The sequence below is a fragment of the Aethalodelphis obliquidens genome, unplaced genomic scaffold (genome assembly GCF_003676395.1).
Source record: "Aethalodelphis obliquidens isolate GAN/ISIS:26980383/991018 unplaced genomic scaffold, ASM367639v1 scaffold9, whole genome shotgun sequence".
Classification (NCBI taxonomy): domain Eukaryota; kingdom Metazoa; phylum Chordata; class Mammalia; order Artiodactyla; family Delphinidae; genus Aethalodelphis; species Aethalodelphis obliquidens.
The window spans coordinates 33,052,481-33,073,732 of NW_020837953.1; the positions used below are offsets into that span (position 1 = coordinate 33,052,481).

The following is a 21,252-nucleotide window of genomic DNA, read 5'->3' on the forward strand; positions in this document are numbered from 1 at the left end:
ATTTAACCAAAATAGTGTCCCAAAAGGCAGCAAAATGGGGGAAACCTCAACACAAAGTCAGTGACAATTTTCCATGTTTTTGCACAAAGATGAAAAAAATCTGTGACAATTCTGAGTAACACTTCCATGGTGACAATTACACAAGATGATTCAAAAATGCAAAGTGGCAGCAACATGCATACCTGGCTAAAGCTAGAAGGTTTTAATCCCAAAATAAGATCAGTGATTAAAAAGGAAGATTCTTTTTAACACTTCTATCTTGCTGACTTGCTTGTCCTACTTAATTTGCTTTAAATGAGACATACATGCCAATTAACAGGAAATTTTAGAACTATGTCCTTCCAGAATCCATGGCAAGGAAGTCAAACCATTCTATTTGGTTTCTTAATTTTCCTAGGTTCCAAATACAGTTTTGCTTTGCCCCTCCCTCTCCCAGCCCCTCCCTCCACCCCCTCCCTGATTCTTAAACACTTCCAAAGGTTGCCAGTGCAAACACTTTTCTACCAATGTATAATATACACTTGAGACTGAAATCTTTGTGCAGAGTTTTGAGTTTTAAACTTTTTTAAACAAAACAAAACAACAAACCTTCCTTGGCACAAGAGCTGAGGAATTGTCAAGTTTCTTTTAAATCGTCAAACACAAGATGACGAAAAGTGGAAAGCACAGTTAAAGGAAATTAAAAAAAATAAAACAAAACAAAACCTAGAACTGCAGCTTTTATTAGCCGGCATTGCAGTCTCTCGAACACAAACACCGCCCAGCTCCCCTTCCCAGGGTGCTTGCCTCGAGACAAGTCCAGAACACCGTGGTGCTTTCAATGAAAGGAAACAGAAGGTGTGGCTGAAGTGGTACCGAACAGCCCAGCTACCCACCAGTTCTATAGCAGGATCCGTAGTGAGCTTGACACAGAGAGAAGGTAGATGATGGTAAAGGGGGAAATTGTTTAAAATCAAGTTTCCTCTTGAAATGTCTTTTCCCAAGGCACTGTGAACAAGACTGCTGCTAGCAATTTTCTAGGACTAAACACACCGATGGGAAGATACACATTTCAGACACAACCCCTGTTACGTTCTCACAGCTGGTCTCATCACCTGAGTCTCTCCCCTCGGCTGAAATGACACTCCTTGAATTTGTTTGGTCCTTGGAGGGGTAATCAATTTTTGTTTTCTGTAATTTTAGTAATCATTTTCTTTAATGCAGCTATAGCATCACAGCTGTGTTAGGTTATTTAAACCTTTCACACTAAAGACTAAGTTTTCATGGTCATCCCCTGTGAATCCAATGTGCAGGTTTTGCTTGCTGATTTAAGAATAAAACAAAACAAAAATAAAGGGTTGAGAAGGAAAAACTCTGCTTTTTTTTTTTTTCTTCAAGAGGAAACTGTAAGAATACATAAAAGGCAAAATTGGCTACTTGAAATCCAAGAATGGTTTTAATGTAATGGCCGAGAAAAATAAACTGCAAAGTTCTGTGAGGTCTTCTAAAAACTTACAAGAAAAACTGGTGGGCAGTTCTAATCAGACTTGGATGTTATCTTTCCCCCCCTTTTTAAAAACGACAACATATACAGTCCCACAAAATACAATATAAACTTTTTTTAATCTTGACTGCCAGAGACGCTCCTTTGTGATGCTTTCTGATAACCAAAGCCTGGAAAAAACACACTGCTGGCCTTCATTTCTTCAGGGGCTGGTAAACAGAGGCATTGGGATCGAGTCCAGAGGGGCTGGTCTCCACAAATTTGGAAGAGTAGTGTGGGGAAACGGGGCTCAAGGGGCTGGTGGCAGCACTGTATGTTATGCTGGGCATGACGGCCATGACTTCGGCTATCTTCTGTTTTAGGTCCTTGATTTCCTGGTCTTTCTGAAGAATTTGTCCTGGAAGATCAAAGACCCACCATTAGTGAGAAGGGAGCGTTCACCCACCAGAGTGCCCTCTTGGGCCCACTGATCCCAAATGGATTCGACTCCAGCTTTGATGGTTTGTAAGGGGAGATACATTTTTCCTGTAATGTGCCAAACAGTAAATATTTAAACACTGTGAGCCACATACTGTCCTTGTCGTTTTTTGTTTTTTTTTATTTTAAACCGTAGAAAACTGCAAAAACCATTCTTAGCCCACGGGTGGTACAAGAAAAGGTGGCAGGCCACATGTGGCCTACGGGTCATGGTGTCAAGAGGAACCGCGTTTAGGTAGGTGTGACGAAGCAAAGGGCTCAACCTCCAGGAGCCACGTTTTGAGCTCGGCAGTCACCAGGGCAGCCGAAGAGGGTGCTTCTTTTGAACTAGGGCTCTACGTCTTGCGCGGAAACATTTTTCTGGGAGGATGGACTATCTCGGAGTATGAGACCAAGGAATCCAACCAGCTCCTGCCTGCCACAGGGCTGCTTCCCTTTCTGTGCTTCTCCAATGCTCTCTGTGTTAACTCGTGAGGTTTCTGTTTCTACTCCCTCACAAAGCTTTCCCTGCTCCTTCCATCTAAATCAGACCCTACCCCCAGCCCCCGACTCCTCGATTCTCAACACACCTGAAACTTTCCTTTCTGTCACTTTATTCTTTGTAATAATGATAATAATTACAATAGCTAACACGTATGTGCCAGGCACTGTTCCAAGTGCTTACGTAGACTAACTCATTTATTTATCCCAACAACCCTATCAGATGGGAATTATCATCATCGTCATCCATTTTATAGGTGAGGAAACCAGGGCACAGAGAGGTTGAGGGACAAGAGCTGGGATTCGAGATGATGCAGTTTGGCTCTGGAGTCTGCACTCCTGCCGACTGCATTTTTCTGTCTCCGGTGAGTGTTCATTTGGGTGATGATTTGTGTCCATCATCTCTCCACTGGCCCATGAGCTCCATGAGGGCTGAGACTGTCTCCCCATTTTTGTCCTTGCCAAATCCCTAGTGCCCAGCCCAGTGGAAAGCTGAGGCCCTGCAAGGTATGTGTCTTGCCCAAAGTCATTCAGTTATTAATGACTAAGCAGGATTTAAACCCAGGACCACTTTGTTCCAAAGCCCATGCAATTTCCATCATGCTTTGATGCTTCCTGGTCTACTAGGGGAAGAACACTTAGGAGTAGCCCTTCAGAAATTTACATGCTGAAAAAAGGAAGAGATTGTATTTGAGTTGCACTCACTTTGAGTCCTACAGAATACAGTAATATATTTAAAATGTAAGAGAGCATGGTGGCGTATTTTAAAAAATGATATAGTAGATGAAAGCCATTTTGGAACCAAGATGAATCAAATGATACAGAAAGTAGGAAGGAGAAACCCAGCAAGGGGCTTGATTTAAATTATGAAGTTGGGTTCTTATTAGAATATTCCAAGCATGAGCATGACAGTGGAGGGGAGTAGTGGGAAAGACGGCAGCAAAGAGCCGCCCCGCTCTGGCTTCCTTCATGTCCCCTCAGCTTCAAGTAAGCATCAAATAGCCTCCTTCCCTTTGAACGAAGTAAGCCTCAGACGAATAAAATACCTCACAGCATCTGATATATAAGCCACTGTATCTTTTTTCCATGAAGATTTAAGTTTGATTTCTTTAATCAGTAACATACAAACATTCCCAGAGTTTTGGAAAAGACAGTTCTCTTTGCTTTACGAGAATTTCTGGGCCAACAAGGAAGCATAATCTGTGCTGGGAAGCCAAGCTCCCCTCGGCTACTCTGAGACCCAGGTGCTGCTTCACTCCAGCAGACAACCTCTTTCAAGTCTGCAAATCCAAGTAAAAGGGATGAGGCAGGGAGAGGGTAGCCACTTCTCAGGGAGCTGAGCCAGGCAGGCAAAACACCACCGTATGGTCAGAAGTTTAGCAGGATTCCCAGGAACCTTCTTCTTTTTTTTTTTTTTTTTTTTTTGTGATACGCGGGGGGCCTCTCACTGTTGCGGCCCCTCCCGCTGCGGAGCACAGGCTCCGGACGCGCAGGCCCAATGGCCACGGCCCACGGGCCCAGCCGCTCCGCGGCATGCGGGACCCTCCCGGACCGGGGTACGAACCCGCGCCCCCCGCATCGGCAGGCGGACTCCCAACCACCGGCCAGCAGGGAAGCCCCCCAGGAACCTTCTTTTTAAATGCCTTTCCCTGAGTCCACAGATTCATAAGCCCGATTCTCAACCCCTTCTCTTCTTGCTCTGCCACTGCCATCCCAAGCCACTCCTATGGCTTCACTGACTTCTCACAACTTCTACATCCCACCCCCAACCCCGGGGTTCTGGCCTTTTCCCTGGGGTTTAGGCCCCAAATTCCCACTGACTGATGAAGATCTTTAGGCCGAGTGTCCGGTAGGCAACTCCAGATCAAAGCATCCCAAACCAAACTCATTCTCTCTTCTCATTCCTTCATCTGTTTTGTTCTTCTTCCATGGTTCCAGCAACCCTGTTGGAACATGTCACCTGCTTCCTCCTCAAAATCTAGGGGATACATCCTCTAGTACAGCTTCATTCACGGTCCTACTAATCTACTCTCTTCTTCCATGTCCCCCAGCTAGAGGCCACTGGACTGCTTACGTGGACATTCTCAACACTGTCCTTCCTTTGCTTAAATGCCATTCCCTCAGGTAACAATGTTCTTCCCTGCCATTCTCTGCTCTCAGAATTCATCCTTCGAAGTCCACTCAATGGTCCCTCCCTTATGAAGCCACCCTGATCTCTCCTCTGTCCTTTCAAGCCATCTGCCTCTACCTAGTGGCAGCAGGCCTCGTGCATGGCTTTCCCTAGTGCAGCACTTCTCACAGCGTCCATGTTGTCCTCATGCTAATACTAAGATATTTATCCGCCTTCTTCACGTGCATTCCCTCATGAGCCTAAGTGGAGTCTTCCAGGAGCAACATGGCAAGTGAAATAACAACAGACTGAATGTAGAAACAGAGACGAGAATTGAAATATCTTCTATTAAGCCAGAAATTAAAGAGATTTGCGAAATGTAAAACAATACTGCTTTTCTCACTAACTTTTTTTTGTTTTGAGAAATAGTTATTTTCATAAAATGTTATGTTAACACGTAATATGTTTATTACATTATTTTTTTAATGAATTAATAAATGTTTTAGGTTTTAATTTCTAATACATCAATATTGGTAGACATAATTCACTGGAAAAACACCTCCCTTGGGGTACTCAATAATTTTAAGAGTGTAAAGGGGTCCCTAAGACCAAAAAGTTTGAGCACAACTACCTTAGCGGATCCCCAGCTAGACTATGTCTTGTTCGTCTTTGTCTCCCCTTCACCTTCTAGTAAAATGCTTTATGCAGAGCAAGTGTGAACGCTCTGTAAGTACCTGCTGAAATATTCTTTTCCTTCATTAAGTCAACTGTTTGAAAATTTTTTTCAGTAATCTATTGGTGGCTTATCAATTTCTTGAACAAAATCTAAACTTCTTTTCATCAGGTCATGTCAGGCCTCTGTTCAGAAGCTTTCCAGTTTCCCAGGTCACGCAGAGTAAAGGCCAAAGTTCTTTCCATAGGCTGCAAAGTTGGGCAGATTGTGGCTCCTGCTACTTTTGACCCTAAAAACTCTCCCCATCACTCAGGCTGCAGCCCCAGTGGCCACGACACATGTGCCTTTCCCCTAGAGACTTATATGGCTCACTCACTCTCTTCCTCTCAGTCTCTGTTCAAATGCTACCTATTCAAAGGCTCTTCCATGTCCTCCATGTCAAAGCAGCAGCCCTACACACACACACAGCCTGCGTCACCACTGCTTTATTTTCTTCACTGCACCCATCAGATATTATATATTTGCTTGTTACTGTCTGTCCCCTTAGGGGTTTGCACAGTGCCTGGCATGTAGTAAGTCTCAGTAATATCTGCCGAGGGAATACCCTGCTCTCCAGACTTTCCTCCCTCCACTCCCTCATCTGCAGCCTTCGCTCCAGCAAAGCAGAGCCAGCTGCCGCTCTGAACACATCAGGCCCTCCTAGCTTCCCTGGCCTTGCTCGAGCTGTTTCTTCTGTTCAGATGCCTCTCTACCCCTCACTGCCACTACACCGCTTCTTCACTGGGCTAACCCCTTCTCATCATTCAAGACCCAGCTCAGACATCAGCTCCCCTGAGAAAAAGCCCTCTCTAACTCTCCAGACTGGCTGAGTCCCTGGCTCTCTATGTTCCCACAGGCCCTGTACATCCTGTTACATCAGCATCTTTTGGTAACTCTGCAGTTCTCTATTTCTTCTACAACACTCTGAGCTCCTTGAGCAGAGAAACTCACTCTTCCCTGTGTGCCCTGCACTTGGTATGTTCTCATCTCAAAATATGTCTGCAGAATGAATTAATGTGATGATTCCTAGATGTCCATGGTGGGTACTTATCAAACCACTTGAAGAGGAAATGGAAATGCCTTTGGTTCGAGCTCTAAGCGAGCTCTGCTCTCCGTGTCCCCAGGCATTCTCAGCCGTGCTGCGTGACCTGGGCTGTTCTCCTACCTTGGGCAATCTCGAGCTGTCGCTTTGCATCCCCCAGTGCGGAGAACAGGTCCAGCTTGATTCTTGTCTCTGCGCTCAGGCTGTTCTCCAGGTGCTGCGTTTTATCTTGCATGGCTGAGAGGGCTGACATTAACACCTCAGTGTCCTTCTCATTTTCCTTATACTTCCGAAGCTCCTATCAATATCATCAAAGCAGCAATGTTACAAGATAGTTTTGGCATCGATGTCTACAAATTAGCCTGAAATCACAAATAAAATCCCACTATTATTGACCTGGCCCCTAGAACACAGAATCCTGGTGTTTCATGGGTTTAGACCTCGCCCCTTAGAGGGAGTGCAAAATGTATTTATACAGTGATGTGCATATACAAAACGATAATTGTATTGGGCTTTTTGAGATAACTGTGGACTCTGTCTCCAAATAAAACACTTTCGGGCTTCCCTGGTAGTGCAGTGGTTAAGAATCCGCCTGGCAATGCAGGGGACACAGGTTTGAGTCCTGGCCTGGGAAGATCCCACATGCCACGGAGCAACTAAGCCTGTGCACCACAGCTACTGAGGCTATGCTCTAGAGCCCGTGTGCCACAACTACTGAAACCCGTGCACCTAGAGCCCATGCTCCGCAAGAAGAGAAGCCACCATAAGGAGAAGCCCGTGCGCTACAACGAAGAGTAGCCACAACAAAGACCCAACACAGCCAAAAATAAATAAATTAAAAAAATAAATTAAAAAAATATATAAAACACTTTCTTACAATCCTAATTCAGAACCACAAAGAACTGTTTCCCTGCTGCCAGCTGCAAATGTTGCTGTAATGCTGTAGTCAAACGTGCGAAAACTCTACTCTCAACCTACACTAAAAATTGTAAAAATGTTAATTATTTTGACAGCGTATACTGAAAAATAGGCCCACTTAAAACACCAGATAATGTAGCCTATATGTATGTGTGTGTGTGTGCGCGCGCGCGCGTGTGTGTGTATATATATATATATATATATATATATGCTGATATTTTTTTCATTTTAAGAGAGAAATCAAAACTTATTATAGTCAATTAAAAAATACTTAAAAGTTCAAAGAAGAAAATAAAAATAACCCAAAATCCCAACGCTGCAAAAAATTTGATCTATTTTCTTTTAGTCTTTTTTAAGTATACGTGTATCTTTCAGCATAATTGAAATCAAACTATACATACAATTTTTTAAAAACATATAATCTCAACTGTTCTTTGAAAATGCAATTTTTATTGGCTGTTTAATTTAATATTCCTACATGTATATGTACCATAATTTATTAAACAAATCTCCCATTGTTAAGATTATTTCCAATTTTTTTGCATTTATATACCACTATGATGAACATCTCTGTATATCAATCATCGGTGAGACTTTTAAATATTTACCTCAAGGCCGGAGTCTGAGGAAAATATTTTTTAAAAATACGTGACCTTTCCAGAAAGTTACACTTCCACCAGCAACATACGAGGCCTATTTCATTGTATCCTCACCCAGGTTGATATTAGCATTTAAAAATTCTTTGCTGATTTCACAAGAGATAAGTGATATCCAATTTTAATCTATCTGTCTTTGGTGACAGATGAGGATATATTCTTACATTGTTATCAGTCATTTATATTTCTTCTGTGAATTATCTGTTCATATAATTTGCCTACTTTCTGTGTATTTGAGCTTTTCTTAGCAATCTTTATGAGCTATTTACATATTGAGGATATTAATTCTTTTTTTTTTTTTTTTTGCGGTATGCAGGCCTCTCACTGTTGTGGCCTCTCCCGTTGCCGAGCACAGGCTCCGGACGCGCAGGCTCAGCGGCCATGGCTCACGGGCCCAGCCGCTCCGCGGCATGTGGGATCTTCCCGGACCGGGATACGAACCCATGTCCCCTGCATCGGCAGGCGGACTCTCAACCACTGAGCCACCAGGGAAGCCCCCTAATTCTTTTTTTTATAATATTTGTTGCAATATCTGTACCCACCCCAATTGATTTTTTCATTTTTTTTTTTAATTTGTGATTTAAAACAAAATGGTTTTTTTCCCTGGATTCAACTATTCCTCTGGAATTTATTTTTGTGTGATGTGAGATGAGCATCTCATTTTATTTTTTCCCGTTGTCTAGCTGTTCCTCAGCCTTTCACTGACCAACCCTTGCTGTTCCATCCATTTCTTCTTTTTTTTGTTTTTAATAAATTTATTTATTTATGGCTGCATTGTTGCTGCGCGCGGGCTTTCTCTAGTTGTGGTGAGTGGCGGCTACTCTTCATTGTGGTGTGCGGGCTTCTCACTGCGGTGGCTTCTCTTGTTGCAGAGCATGGGCTCTAGGCATGCAGGCTTCAGTAGTTGTGGCACATGGGCTTAAGTTGCTCCGCAGCATGTGGGATCTTCCTGGACCAGGGCTCGAACCCGTGTCCCCTGCGTTGGCAGGCGGATTCTTAACCACTGTGCCACCAGGGAAGCCCTCCATCCATTTCTGATGCCACCTTCACTGAACACTAATTTAGGCTTTGTCTCTGGGTCACCTATTCTACCCCACTGACCTGCTACTAATTTCTCATGGGCTCCATGTGACTCAAAATTACTGTAACTTTACAACTTATAACATTAGCCTTAAACATCCCTTTGAAGACCCAACGCCACCAAATACTTGGCTAAGGTACACACAGCCCCAAAACTGGCTATGTCCACAGCACTGGCAGCTTTCCTCCCCATGCATTGCCTAGAGTGGCCATCTGTGAAGCTGAGAGCCATCCAAAATGGTCCATTCCCTGGCGATGGACAGAGAATTAGGGCTAAGAAGAGGTGCATACGTTCCAAAGCACACTAATCTGGCCTATAACCTGAAAAAGTGTAATGAATCTCCCGTAAGTCAAGTTCTGGTATAAAACACGTCAAGGACCATTAACATTTCTGGCTTGTCTTAGAATCCAGATAAACTAAATATGACTTGAATGAGCCGGACAGGTGAGAGCTTCTTTTGGTCATACAGAGATTTTCAGATGCAATGGGGTTTGGTCTGTATCAGAAGGCACCATCTCTACACGGAAGCACAGAGCACAAACCTAACACGGAAGAGGAATTCAAGCGTGATGAAGTCTGTTTTTCCTCCTTTACCTGAACTTTCAGTTCTAGTTCTCTGATCTGGTCTTCTTTCACCTTCATGTCCATTGTGAGCTTCTTGCCCTCTGCTTCTAATTCTCTGATCCGATTCCGTAAGGTTTCGGTGCACTCTCCCCTTATGAAAAAGAAGAGAAGGGAAAAAGAGGATTTAAAAGACTATAGGTTTAACTATACTGCAGGATTGATATTTTTCTTATACTCCACAGAGTCAGATTGTAGCTTTTGGCTCAGTCTGCTCATTCTCTCTGTTCTTTATAATTTCAAAAATGATCTAAAATAATTATTAATTGGGTGTCTAATATGAGCCAGGTGCCAAGCTAGGTACTTTACCCACACTTCCTTCTTTACTGGGGTAGGGTTTATTATCCTATTTTCCAGAGAAGAAAACTGAAGCTACTCAGATATAATACTAGTTCAAGGTCACCCAGCTTGCAGGTCACAGAACTGGGATAAGAACTGAGGTTTTTCCACCTTGCCAATCCAGCAAGCTTCCCATCAGGCCATATGAGTTGAGACAAGGCACACAAGCTGAGCAAGAGAAAACCAGACATGTGCTGTCTCCAGCAGAGGGCAGTGAGTTAACAAACATTTTCACTTTTGAGGGACTGTGCGCTGGGAAGGTCACCTTTCTTTAGTCATGAAGTTTTGACAAGATTGGAGTAAAAAGAAAAAGAAGGGAGCAGCATTAGGTTCCTTCTCAGGGCTATAATAAGGACAAACTTAAAAAGATGATGGCAATGGCCAGTCCAAAGCTGGTGAACTGTTTAGGTTTCAGAAACAGCCTGGTGGAGAAGGTAGGTGTCCTTTGCCTACAAAAAGGAAGGCCCAGTGAGAGACTAAAGCCTTGCGATACACTTAAGAATAAAAACAGCCTCTACATAAATGATGGCAAACAAGGACCATCCAAGGATAAGACCAAAGGCAATAAGCTTAACCAAAAGCAAAAGAAATTAAGGGTAGAGACTGAAATCAATGTACTGATTCTCAAGCATAAGAGACACTAAACAATATGGTTAAGAAACTGTCATATCCTCCTCAGGGATATTTTGAGAAAGAGTAACTGCTGGATGAATTAAGGAGAGCACAAGCCACACCAGATGACTGTTCAGGAAAATCTCCTGCAAGTGTAAGTGCTTCAGGAACGCTCACAAATCTTTAAATGAGTGAACAAACAACCCCCCCCACCCCCCCGACATCCTAAGCAGGTTAGTAAATGGTCTCGTGAATCCGTATAGATGCTAACGGGCCAAGTTAGCTCAGCCATCTGCAGTACAGAGTCTGCTGGGGGAAGGCAGGATCACGCAGGAGAAAGAGTTCTCTCTCCCGCTGCTATTTCCTAAAAGATGAAATGATGGTTCACCAATTGTTCTACAAATGACAGAACCCAAAAGAAGGCTATTAACATGACAAATACAAAAAAGCAAAAAGTAGAATTATATTACATAGACACAAATTTAGGGATAGAAACTTAAATAAATAATAATTTACCCTCCCCTACATCTGTAAACCCATAACTGACCCCCACCATGCAGATGAACTTCACCAGTCAAAAAAACAAAGAAAAAAGAAAAAGTGAAGTAGAAGCCAAAAAGAGAGAGAGACAGAAGGGAAGAAAAAGAGGCTCTTAACTCTCTTCCCCATCTTTTCCAGGTCATTTGACAGTCTGCTGATGTCCAACAAAGACATGAGCAGTCAGTACACAGTGCTTGGGGGACCAAGATTTTATCTTTCTTCCAGTTTAAGATTAAAAACACCAGAAACACACAACTAAGAGTAGAGCATAATGATAGTTCTACAAAGGGAACAAAAGTCCAGATTGGTTCCCTCAAAGCATTTAGTAATTATCGGTCTTACAGAAAGTGGCTGGAAATCCCTTTTTGAGCAGAATTTTGCCTCCCAGGTGTGGGAGGCATGGAGATTCCCTCATCCCACTTTAGACAGCAGGTCACTGAGGGATGAAGTTGTCATGACAGCATAAGCTTGCACAGATGGGGTTTAAACCAGCTAATAAAACAGTACTTAAAAGCAATCCATCCGCGCATGATTGTGTGTTTCCAGCCCTGCCCAAGGCATCAAGCTCCCATTCTCAGTCCAAGGAAAGCCAACCTTGGATTGAGCGCTCAGGTGGCACCAACATACCTAGACGCCGCAGCAAATGCAACAGCCCGGGCAGCAGTAGCTTCTTCTAACTTCTTCCTTTTTTTTTCCTCCATTAACTGCTTTTCTACAAAACTTCGGGCTTCCTGCTCAGCTTTTAGCTTTTTCTCCAACTGGCTGATATTCTGCTTATCTTTTTGCTTCATTTGCACAGCATTATGTAACCTATATGGAAATGATTGTCATACAAAGTTTTACAATTAGAAACGTCCAATATAAACCCTGGAGAAACATGGCTCCTCTTTATCATTTTGAGGCCAAAGCAAACAGGAGATTTGAACAGCAAATCATAAATGTCAATTCCCGGAGTGTCCAAGGAAAATACATTGTATTATTATTTAACAATTCCTAAACGCCAATAAACAAGCTGCCTTACAAGATACAGAATTGGACCTAGCCTCTGCTTTATTAATGTAAGTGATCTACGGAAGATAATCCAGAAAATAGGATAAAACAAGTTTCTATCAGAGGAAAAGATAACTGTAGAACTAATTCTACTGCCCCAAAGCACCTTGAAAGAACTTCAGTCTGAGACCAAGGAAGAGCTGAACCAGATCCATTGAAACTGAGGAAAAGGGTAGGAGGGGAAGGTCTTTCTCTGCCTGAATACAATATGCTGCAGCCTACTGCAGCCTTTCCTTTCCAGCTGGGAGATGTTTTCTCAGAGTATCCCAAAATAGATCTTGTAGTTAGAATCACAGGATGCTTAATTTCAGATAAAAATTTCAGCCACATTCCCTTCCCTGCTACTACCACCCCCAACTTTACATATCAATATAAGGTGAGTTTCTCTCAATATATCAATGTAAGGTAAGATGTTCTCTATGTAATAATGCTAGAGCCATCACATACATACGTGAGTCAGAAGCAATGGAGAGGTTATTTGCCTATAATGCTCTAGCTTTTGAGCTACATTCCCTGAAAATGATGAAGAACTGCTCTTTCAAGGAAAAGCCCAGAAAGCTCAGCACCTGTAACAGTTATCACTACCCCGGACACACACTGTTTAGAGATGAAAAAAAAAGACAGACCCACATTGAGTCAAGAAGTAATTCCAGAATGAATTAATGGAAAGCATAAAAGAATTCATGCAGAAGAGCTAGCTTTTTGTCTGCCTCTTCAAATAAAATCAAGTTCAACATCATCTTTTAGTTCCAGAAAACAAGGAGATAGAGTCTAATCCTCTGGAAATGTTCACTCAAGGGAACAAGAGTTTCAAATTGTGGCAGAAATACTTCTTGTCAATTTTACTCATATTGTCACAAAAGCTCAATAACTATTTTAAACTAAGAGAAGAAGTTATTAAATGAGAGAAGACAGAATAGTAATATTAATAAACTGGCTGCAATGAAATAAGTTTTTATAGATTTTATAACATGTTGAATATCTGGTCCTACATTAAATATTTTAAACATTTTGTTTAAAAAAAAAACCCTCTGCTAGATCCCTTTGTCGTCATGAGCCTTGTGCTCCAATCCCTGGAAACAAGAGCAATGCGAGGCTGCTTGACTCACGGCCAGAGGCCCACAAGGCGCACATACTTGTTCTGCAGCAGCTCATTCTCTTGCCGGAGCTGGCCCATTTCTGAGCGGATCCCTCGCTCGGTGCTCGAGAGGGAGCTGATCTGACTGCGGAGCTCCTGTTCCACTTGCCTGCTGGCCTGCAGGTCGGCCTTTAACTTTTTAATGTCTTGTTCCAGCCTAGGAGAAGGAGAAACACAGCATCTTCATCACTGACAGGCCAACCCAGGGGCTCTGTGGCAGACCCTGGCTGAAGTCCCTGACTGCTGGGTGGCTGGTGGAGCACCCTGCCAGCAGCTCCTGACATCAACGCGACTCCCGTCTGCAATCAGCCTTTGAATCAGCGCTTCTGCCTGGGTCTCCCCCTTCCCACCAGAGGGTAACTTTTGATTCCCCCCAAATATTTGTGAACGCTGACAGGTGAAGATGGTGCTTGTGAGTATCTGAGCTGCTAATAAAGGAGGAGGGGAAGGCAGAGGGAGGGTGCCTGAAGGGCATGGTCCCCTCTCCACTGGTGAATTCCCCATGCCCCTCAGCAAGGGAGATATGCTAATAACAACCAGCTCAGGACCCACATGCTTTGAGATATCCTGATAGATCAGAGTCTACTGTCTGAGATTCCCTCCCACCATGGGCCTAGAAGAAAACAGTGTCTGAGGCAGCCTCCTGAAACTGCTAGCATCCTTGCTAAATGATGTTCACACTTGTGGTGACTGTGACAGAAGAGCTCACTAGACTCAGCAACAATGAAAAAAGGTACAAATTACGTGATCTACGAATCATGAGAAAACTCAATCTGTGAAATGAAGCTTATCTTTTCAATTCCTTACTCCTGTTCCATCTATTTTCTTTAATGCAGTAATAGTTTCACTTTAAGTGATATGTATTGGGGAGCTATTATATGCACATGTAGGACTGAAAAGGGTCAACAAAGAATATAAAGTTAAGCCCCCTTCTTCATGAGAGGACTTTACAATTTCACTAGAGGCCAATAAACAGACATTTAAAATGATTAAACCATAATACAGGAAGGCCATGGTTAAAAACATGCTAAAGGGAGTAACTAATATTTAATGAGAACTTACATGCCAGGCACTGTTCCATAGGTTTTAATGGTATGAACGCATTTAATCTGTACAACTATGAGCTAAATTGAATAACCTTGGCAATTATTAGTCCCATTTTTACAGATGAAGAAATTTAGATTCAGGAAAGGTTCCAGCCCAAGGTCACACAGGCAGCCTAGCTCTAGACTCCACTCTCTTCTCCAGCAGGCCAAACTGTGGCTCTATCAGCCACAGCATGGCATGGGGAGAAGTGTCGCATGAGTTCTGAGGAGAGAAGATGGGAAATGAGTTGGGCCTCGAAAGTTGGGCAGGATTTGGAGAAGTAGGAGGGGAGGAGAAGACATTCCAAACAAGGGGAAAACATGCTCAAAAGCTCAAAGGTAGCAACAGCCACAGGCATTTGGAGGCAGAGCAATCAGTCTGGCCTCTGAGGAAGGCTTGTACTCTGGGAACAGGGTGAGAAAGGATAGAAGGGACCTGGCAGATTAGACCATGGAGAACGGCACTCAAGTTCAGGCCAAGGATGACTGCCAGGTGAGACTCAGAAGACACCTTTTCCTACAAACTTACAGCAGGCAAAAGTCAGTTAGCTCTGAAGAGACTTGCGCATTTCACTAATCCAACACACCAACAGCACCAAGAATTCTGGAGGGCAATGGTGATCTCTCCTTGGAACTGCCAGGTCCATAGACTAGGTCCTTACAGATATGTTTTATGAAGCACTAAATCCCCAGGGCCCATCAATCACAGTGATCAACACTTACTAAATACATGTATCGGTTGCCTGGCATTCCTGAGAAAACCAAAGAGCAGCTTTATTTACCTGTCTTACCTTTAGCCAATTGAAACAAAGTCTCAAAACCAAAAAGTCATGAAACATCAACAGTTAGCTCCCAGGCCCAGTAGCCAGTCCCCCTGTCCAGTGCCTGGGAACACGGACTAGAGACTCTGTTCCAGAAGAGCTGCCGGGTCTCCTGACACAGCTCGCTCCCCAGGGAAGCGTCACAAATGGACATCATGCCACACTTTCCCTATTGCCAGGGTTATTCCAGTTGAATGTACTCCCGGAACTGCTCTAAACAATTACCGACTGGCATTTATACCATCCCCACACCGTCACTCATTCACCCGAAGTTACCCAAGGGATATTTTCTAAAACAGGTCGATGCTGTCAGGTTATCCTCATTAAGAAGTTTGGCTGAAAAATGTGTTAGGTAATTTATCTTTTTTGAGAAGTTGGTTTCACAGCCCGAGGGCTGCCTTTTTAGTAAAAAGGATGAGCTTTAAGAAGAGACTAGGGACTTAGCAAGGTTTAGAAACGGGGTATAGGATCAGGATTCTCGACTCAGCTCTGGAGCCAGCTCTGAGACCCTGGACAAGGCATATAACCTTTCAGGACTCAGTTTCCCCATCTGAGGCAAACGATCTCTAAAGTTCCTCCCAGCTTGGTCTAGGATTTCTAGGCCTGACACACTTACCACTGGCTGTTGATCTGCTCCTTCAGATTAGCAACCTAAGCTGTATCATATGCAGAGGCCCAGGAATCAAGTTCCACACAACCAGCCACTGGGGCAAAGCATGTGCCGCAGTTGGGAATGAAAGAAAAATTAAATCTGCGAAGTCTGGATGTCAAGAATTTTGAAGTTATTACTTTTTTAGAGTTTTTAACCTATAAAAGCCAAATTTCCTACCATGAACTAAGAATAACAATTTCTGAATGAAACTTTAGAGTTCTTCGAAAAATGTAAAAAAACCAAGGAGTTAGTGCAGTTAGGAGAGCAAAGTGTGCAAGAATATCTAGAGTGTAACTTCTGGAGGTCGCAGAACACTAAACAATATTTTTCGTGTGTAGAACTATGAAAATTTTATCAAAGACATATAGCAGCACAATACAAGAAAAATACAGTGACGTGGTTACAAGGGTGTGTTCACTTTTTGAAAATTCGTAAGTTGTACACTTAGGATTTGAGCACTTTTGTGGATATGTGTTATACTTCAATAAAAAGCTTATTTTCAAAAATTAAATAACTTAAGTTCACAAGGCACAGAATTAAAATGCTTCAGGATTTTCATAACTGTTGCCATTGGTTCTGTAAAACTCTGAATGACTGTTTTCCAAACAGTTGCAGCAAACCTGTTAGTTAACACAGCATTCCTCAGTTTAAGGAACACTGGTCTATAGGAAACTGCATAACAACATGTAAGATAACTTAATGTGCTAAATGGTAAATTCTCAGTAACTTTTAAAATTTATTAGGGGAAACTTTTCATTGTCTCTCTGCAGAAAGCATTAATTTAATGTTGAACGTTCACTATATTTTAAATCTTAACTGAGGTAGGTGGTAAAATGATTTACAAACCCTTATTGGATTTATGTTTTTATTGCAAAAGTGATACCCAGTCAAAATAAAAAACTGCATACAACAGAAAAGTATAAAGAATAAACATGTAAATAACTCATAATCCTTTCATCCAGACAGAACCACTATTTGCATTTGGTTTACTTCATTTCTGTATGTCTTTTTCTTTCTCTTTCTTAACACATGTAAACATTTTTCATATTGCTGAGAGGGTATCACATGTATAGTTTACATATCTTAAGCACCTTTCCACGCTATTAGAAACTTTTCACAAACAACTTAATTGCTGCATAATATTACACTGCACAGATGTACTGTACTACCAATCTCTGCATATGCTCAATAAAAAAATGTATACATGAGTTTTTAAAGAATTACATGAATTAGTAAGTCGAACTGAATCGAGCCAGTCAAGTGCCAGGGGCATTTATTAGACAGATAACTACTACTTGTCATAATGGTAAACTTAACCCTTTTGTGCTGAAGGTCAATACTTACTAGGTAAAATGCAGATATATAATTTACTGCTGTGAAACACCAAGAAGTACTGATTAAATGGTGTTAAGAGGTTAATGCAAAATCTTCAAATGTGTTCATGGGATTTTACTAAAATGTCGATAGCTGCAACCTAAATTTGAAGCACGTGGCCAGGAAGAAAATGAGGCAGAAGTAATAGTTTATAACCCTTAAAACTAATTTCAGTAAATAGGAATCAAAAGAAAGCAGGAAAAAATTTCATCTCCAAGCTCAAATCCATTTATCAGAGCTAAATCCTATTCTCCTCCCTACACAATAGAAGATTAAGGGATAAAAGAGAACTTTCCTCCAGCAGAACTATAAACTCATCCAAAAAAGAGAAATAATGGGTCAGACAGATCTTAACCAAACCGAACCAAGGCTTCGGCAGGAAATAAACATACTCCCTCCTTGCCCAACTCCCGTGGCGCTAGTCACCCTTACGAAGGCTGTCCAGTAGCGCTGCCACTTGGGATACAGACAGGGCCCACAGCAAAGCTGGAGTCTATGTGTCCAATAAATATGTCTATCTGGGCCCAATCAGACAAACCAGGGGTCTAATCAACTCAGAATGTTACCTGTTAGGTCCAGGCACCTTTCCGAGCCACTTTACTCCACTTTACTGATAAAATTTTAAATCAACTTCTAAACTTGTAAGCTACCTCTAAACTCCAGCAGAGCACCTAACTCACAAGCAAGAGGTGGGGCCCCTGGAGCAGCCCTTCCTCAGGGCTCCACTCGCCGGCCCAGCTGACTTCAGAGCAAAACTGCCAAGCTGAGGAACGCTCTCACCCACTCCAAACCTCAACTCTACCTCATCTCCTCCCTCATTCCACCCAGCTAAGGTACGCTATAATGTAAATGGTTGCTAATTATTTAATTTTAAGGGAAAAAGTTACATGTTAATAAGGGGTAATTTCCTAGCTGACCAAAAGAATGAAGCTCAGACCTGCGTCTTTCAAGGCAGGCTAAGTAACAAAAATATCTTTGAGCATCTTGAAGCACACCTGGTAGTAAAACAAAGTACAGTATTCAAGTGTCAGCTTTTAGTTGAAAGAGGTATTGTTAAGCATCTGAAAAGGTAGGGAGATATTTATGTCTAAGTGTTTGTAATCCTTATCTTTGTGAATTACTTGAATTACAGCCACAGTGCTATGACTTCATTGAAAGTTTAAAAGTCTCCAATGTGTAGAGCCAGTACCTTCATGTTTTTATAAAGCCTGAGGCTTTATGAGGCCTGACTGAGAACACAGAAGAACTTTAAGACTTCGGGGCAGGAAACTGCCCCAGGAAGCAAGTCCTGCGAAAAAGAGGGAGACCTTTTCTCAGCCAGGACTTCACCTACGGATGACTCCATACCCATTCCAGAAGAGGACCTAAGTGTATATTTCTATGGGTTGCCAGCTTGACCCCATGAGGCCCTCAGGAAGATAAGGAGCCTCGGCTCTGCTGGTTATCTCTGAGCTCTAAGAAGCTGTGACAGAGATGCTGTAGGCCTTGCATGACAACACAGAACTTAAGAGTGCTGCTTACCACGTAAGAAAAGGGGCTTCAGAAGGTCACCTTCAAACGATACAGCCAAGTGACTGAAAGATTAGTTTTTTTCACAAACCCATCATACCAGCCAAAATGACCCACTCCTTGTTTCCAGACATCTTCTGCCTTTAATTATACCACCCCTCCCTCCTGGAGGAATGGCCTCCAATTTTCAAGTCTCACTCATTCGAGACCCACTTAAAAAATAAAAACAAAAACCAAACTCTCCACCATGAGGTGCTGATTTCCCTCTCCTTCTGAAATCTGAAAGCCCTTACTGTTGGTGTTTCTGGTTTGGCACTAAACCATTTCCCTGTGCTGTTTTTACATTGTTTTGGTTTTTAATATTTTCCTGTGTATATATCTTATTTCTAAAGAGTCTAAAAGTTCTCTGAAGCCAGGGACTGGCGGTGCTCTAAAATTAGAAGCTGGAAGTGTATTTCTAAAGTTTCTTCCAACCCTTCCAAGACCATGTCTCTAACCCTCGCTCTGTGTCCATTTCCTCAGTGCTTAGATTAGAACAGGGTTAGCGTTATGATATATGAGGCTCTGGAAACAACCTATCTACAGCAGGCCGCCAGATTTTTAGTTTCAGTAGTGGCTGAAGGAGACAGGGGTAAAGGGGCATTTGCTTATCAGGAAGGCAGGTGCACATGAAAAGACTGAATGAAGACGGGAATAAAGACACAGACCTACTAGAGCATGGACTTGAGGATATGGGGAGGGGGAAGGGTAAGCTGGGACAAAGTGAGAGAGTGGCATGGACATATATACACTACCAAACGTAAAATAGATAGCTAGTGGGAAGCAGCTGCATGGCACAGGGAGATCAGCTATGTGGTTTATGACCACCTAGAGGGGTGGGATAGGGAGGGTGGGAGGGAGGGAGATGCAAGAGGGAAGAGATGTGGGAATATATGTGTATGTATAACTGATTCACTTTGTTATAAAGCAGAAACTAACACACCATTGTAAAGCAATTATACTCCAATAAAGATGTTTAAAAAAAAAAAAAGACTGAACGAAGAGCAACTGCTTTATCTCGCTACGTACCTAATTCCATTAGGAGATCCCCTGGCATACGTTAATCATACAAGACAAAACTTGTTTAGGGACCACACGGCTGTCTATGCAGGAAACTGAGCTCATAAATCAAAGCTCTGTCCCCAGAAGAAATACTGTTCACCTTCTCCACCAACTCCTTCCCTTCCCCCCTTTCCAGGTCATTCACCCTGACAGGCTGGGTAGCATGGGTCATTCACATAAAAACATGAATGTCTTTCGTCTTAAGTGAGCCTACACTGACTTGAAGCTGCTCTAGTATATCCTATAAACCACAGCTTTGGAAATAAGGAAATGAAGCTGCCTCAGGTCTCACTGTGGTTACTACAATTGCTTACCAGGCACATGTATCCAAAAATAAGCAACAGCCTGATTATCTGATTGCTAGGTGAAACCATAATACAAAGTACCTTATGTCTCTGCTCCCTAATCTGTCAAACACATTCATTTTCATTAAGGAACACAGAGGAGGAAAGGAAATCTAGAGGATTTCACTGGCCATTCACGGAATAGAAAACTGACTTCTTGAAGCCCTTTAAGAATAAAGCTATGGGTGCCATGAACTAGTATTTTTAATAAGGTCCTTAAAAGATGTGGTCAGATATGATACTTTGTATCAAAAAAGTATTTAAAATGTTCATATCTGTTAATACATCATCCCTCTCCCACACTGGAGATACACACAAAGATTTGTGTAAAAGTGTGTTTGTTGCAGCATTATTTATAATAAGAAAAAAAAAAGCAGGAACACAAATATTCAACAGAAGAGTGGCTAAATAAATTGTATATTCATGTGTCTGACTGACATGCCACCATTAAAAAACCATTGGGGTCTTCCCTGGTGGCACAGTGGTTAAGAATCCGCCTGCCAAGGCAGGGGACATGGGTTCAAGCCCTGGCCTGGGAAGATCCTACATGGTGCGGAGCACTAAGCCCGTGTGCCACAATTACTGAGCCTGCGAGCCACAACTACTGAGCCCACGTGCCACAACTACTGAAGCCCACGCGCCTAGAGCCCACGCTCTGCAACAAGAGAAGCCACCGCGATGAGAAGCCCGTGCACCGTAACGAAGAGTAGCCCCCGCTCGCTGCAACTAGAGAAAGCCCACATGCAGCAACAAACTCAACACAGCCAAAAAAATAATAAACAAATTAATTTTTAAAAAAACCACTGAGGAAGAATATTCAATGACATGGGAGAATGCTCATGATATAGTCAGTGAAAAAGACAATTACAAAACATTATATGTAGTATGAGCTTCGTTTTGTGAAAATATGTATGTATGCAAGAGAAAAAAAGACTGAGAGGATATACATTAAGATAGTGGGGCTTCCCTGGTGGCGCAGTGGTTGAGAGTCCATCTGCTGATGCAGGGGACACGGGTTTGTGCCCCAGTCCGGGAGGATCCCACATGCCGCGGAGCGGCTGGGCCTGTGAGCCATGGCCGCTGAGCCTGTGCGTCCGGAGCCTGTGC

At 42.7% G+C, this 21,252-nt stretch overlaps 1 protein-coding gene across 3 annotated transcripts in view; it reads right to left on the minus strand.

Annotated features, from left to right (window-relative positions):
* Window positions 1-706: 706 nt before the first annotated feature.
* Window positions 707-21,252, minus strand: part of MACO1 (macoilin 1) — a 56,394-nt gene continuing 35,848 nt past the window's right edge. Inside the window, exons 7-11 of one of the 3 annotated variants that reach the window (XM_027109654.1) lie at window positions 13,258-13,416; window positions 11,699-11,881; window positions 9,554-9,674; window positions 6,428-6,602; window positions 707-1,880 (exon numbers count right to left, since the gene is read on the minus strand). In XM_027109654.1, the coding sequence (XP_026965455.1) occupies window positions 1,678-1,880; window positions 6,428-6,602; window positions 9,554-9,674; window positions 11,699-11,881; window positions 13,258-13,416 (841 nt within the window). In that variant the 3' untranslated portion in view covers window positions 707-1,677. Of the gene's footprint in view, window positions 1,881-6,427; window positions 6,667-9,553; window positions 9,675-11,698; window positions 11,882-13,257; window positions 13,417-21,252 lie in introns of those variants that run through there. The other 2 variants (XM_027109656.1, XM_027109655.1) reach the window with 2 other exon arrangements.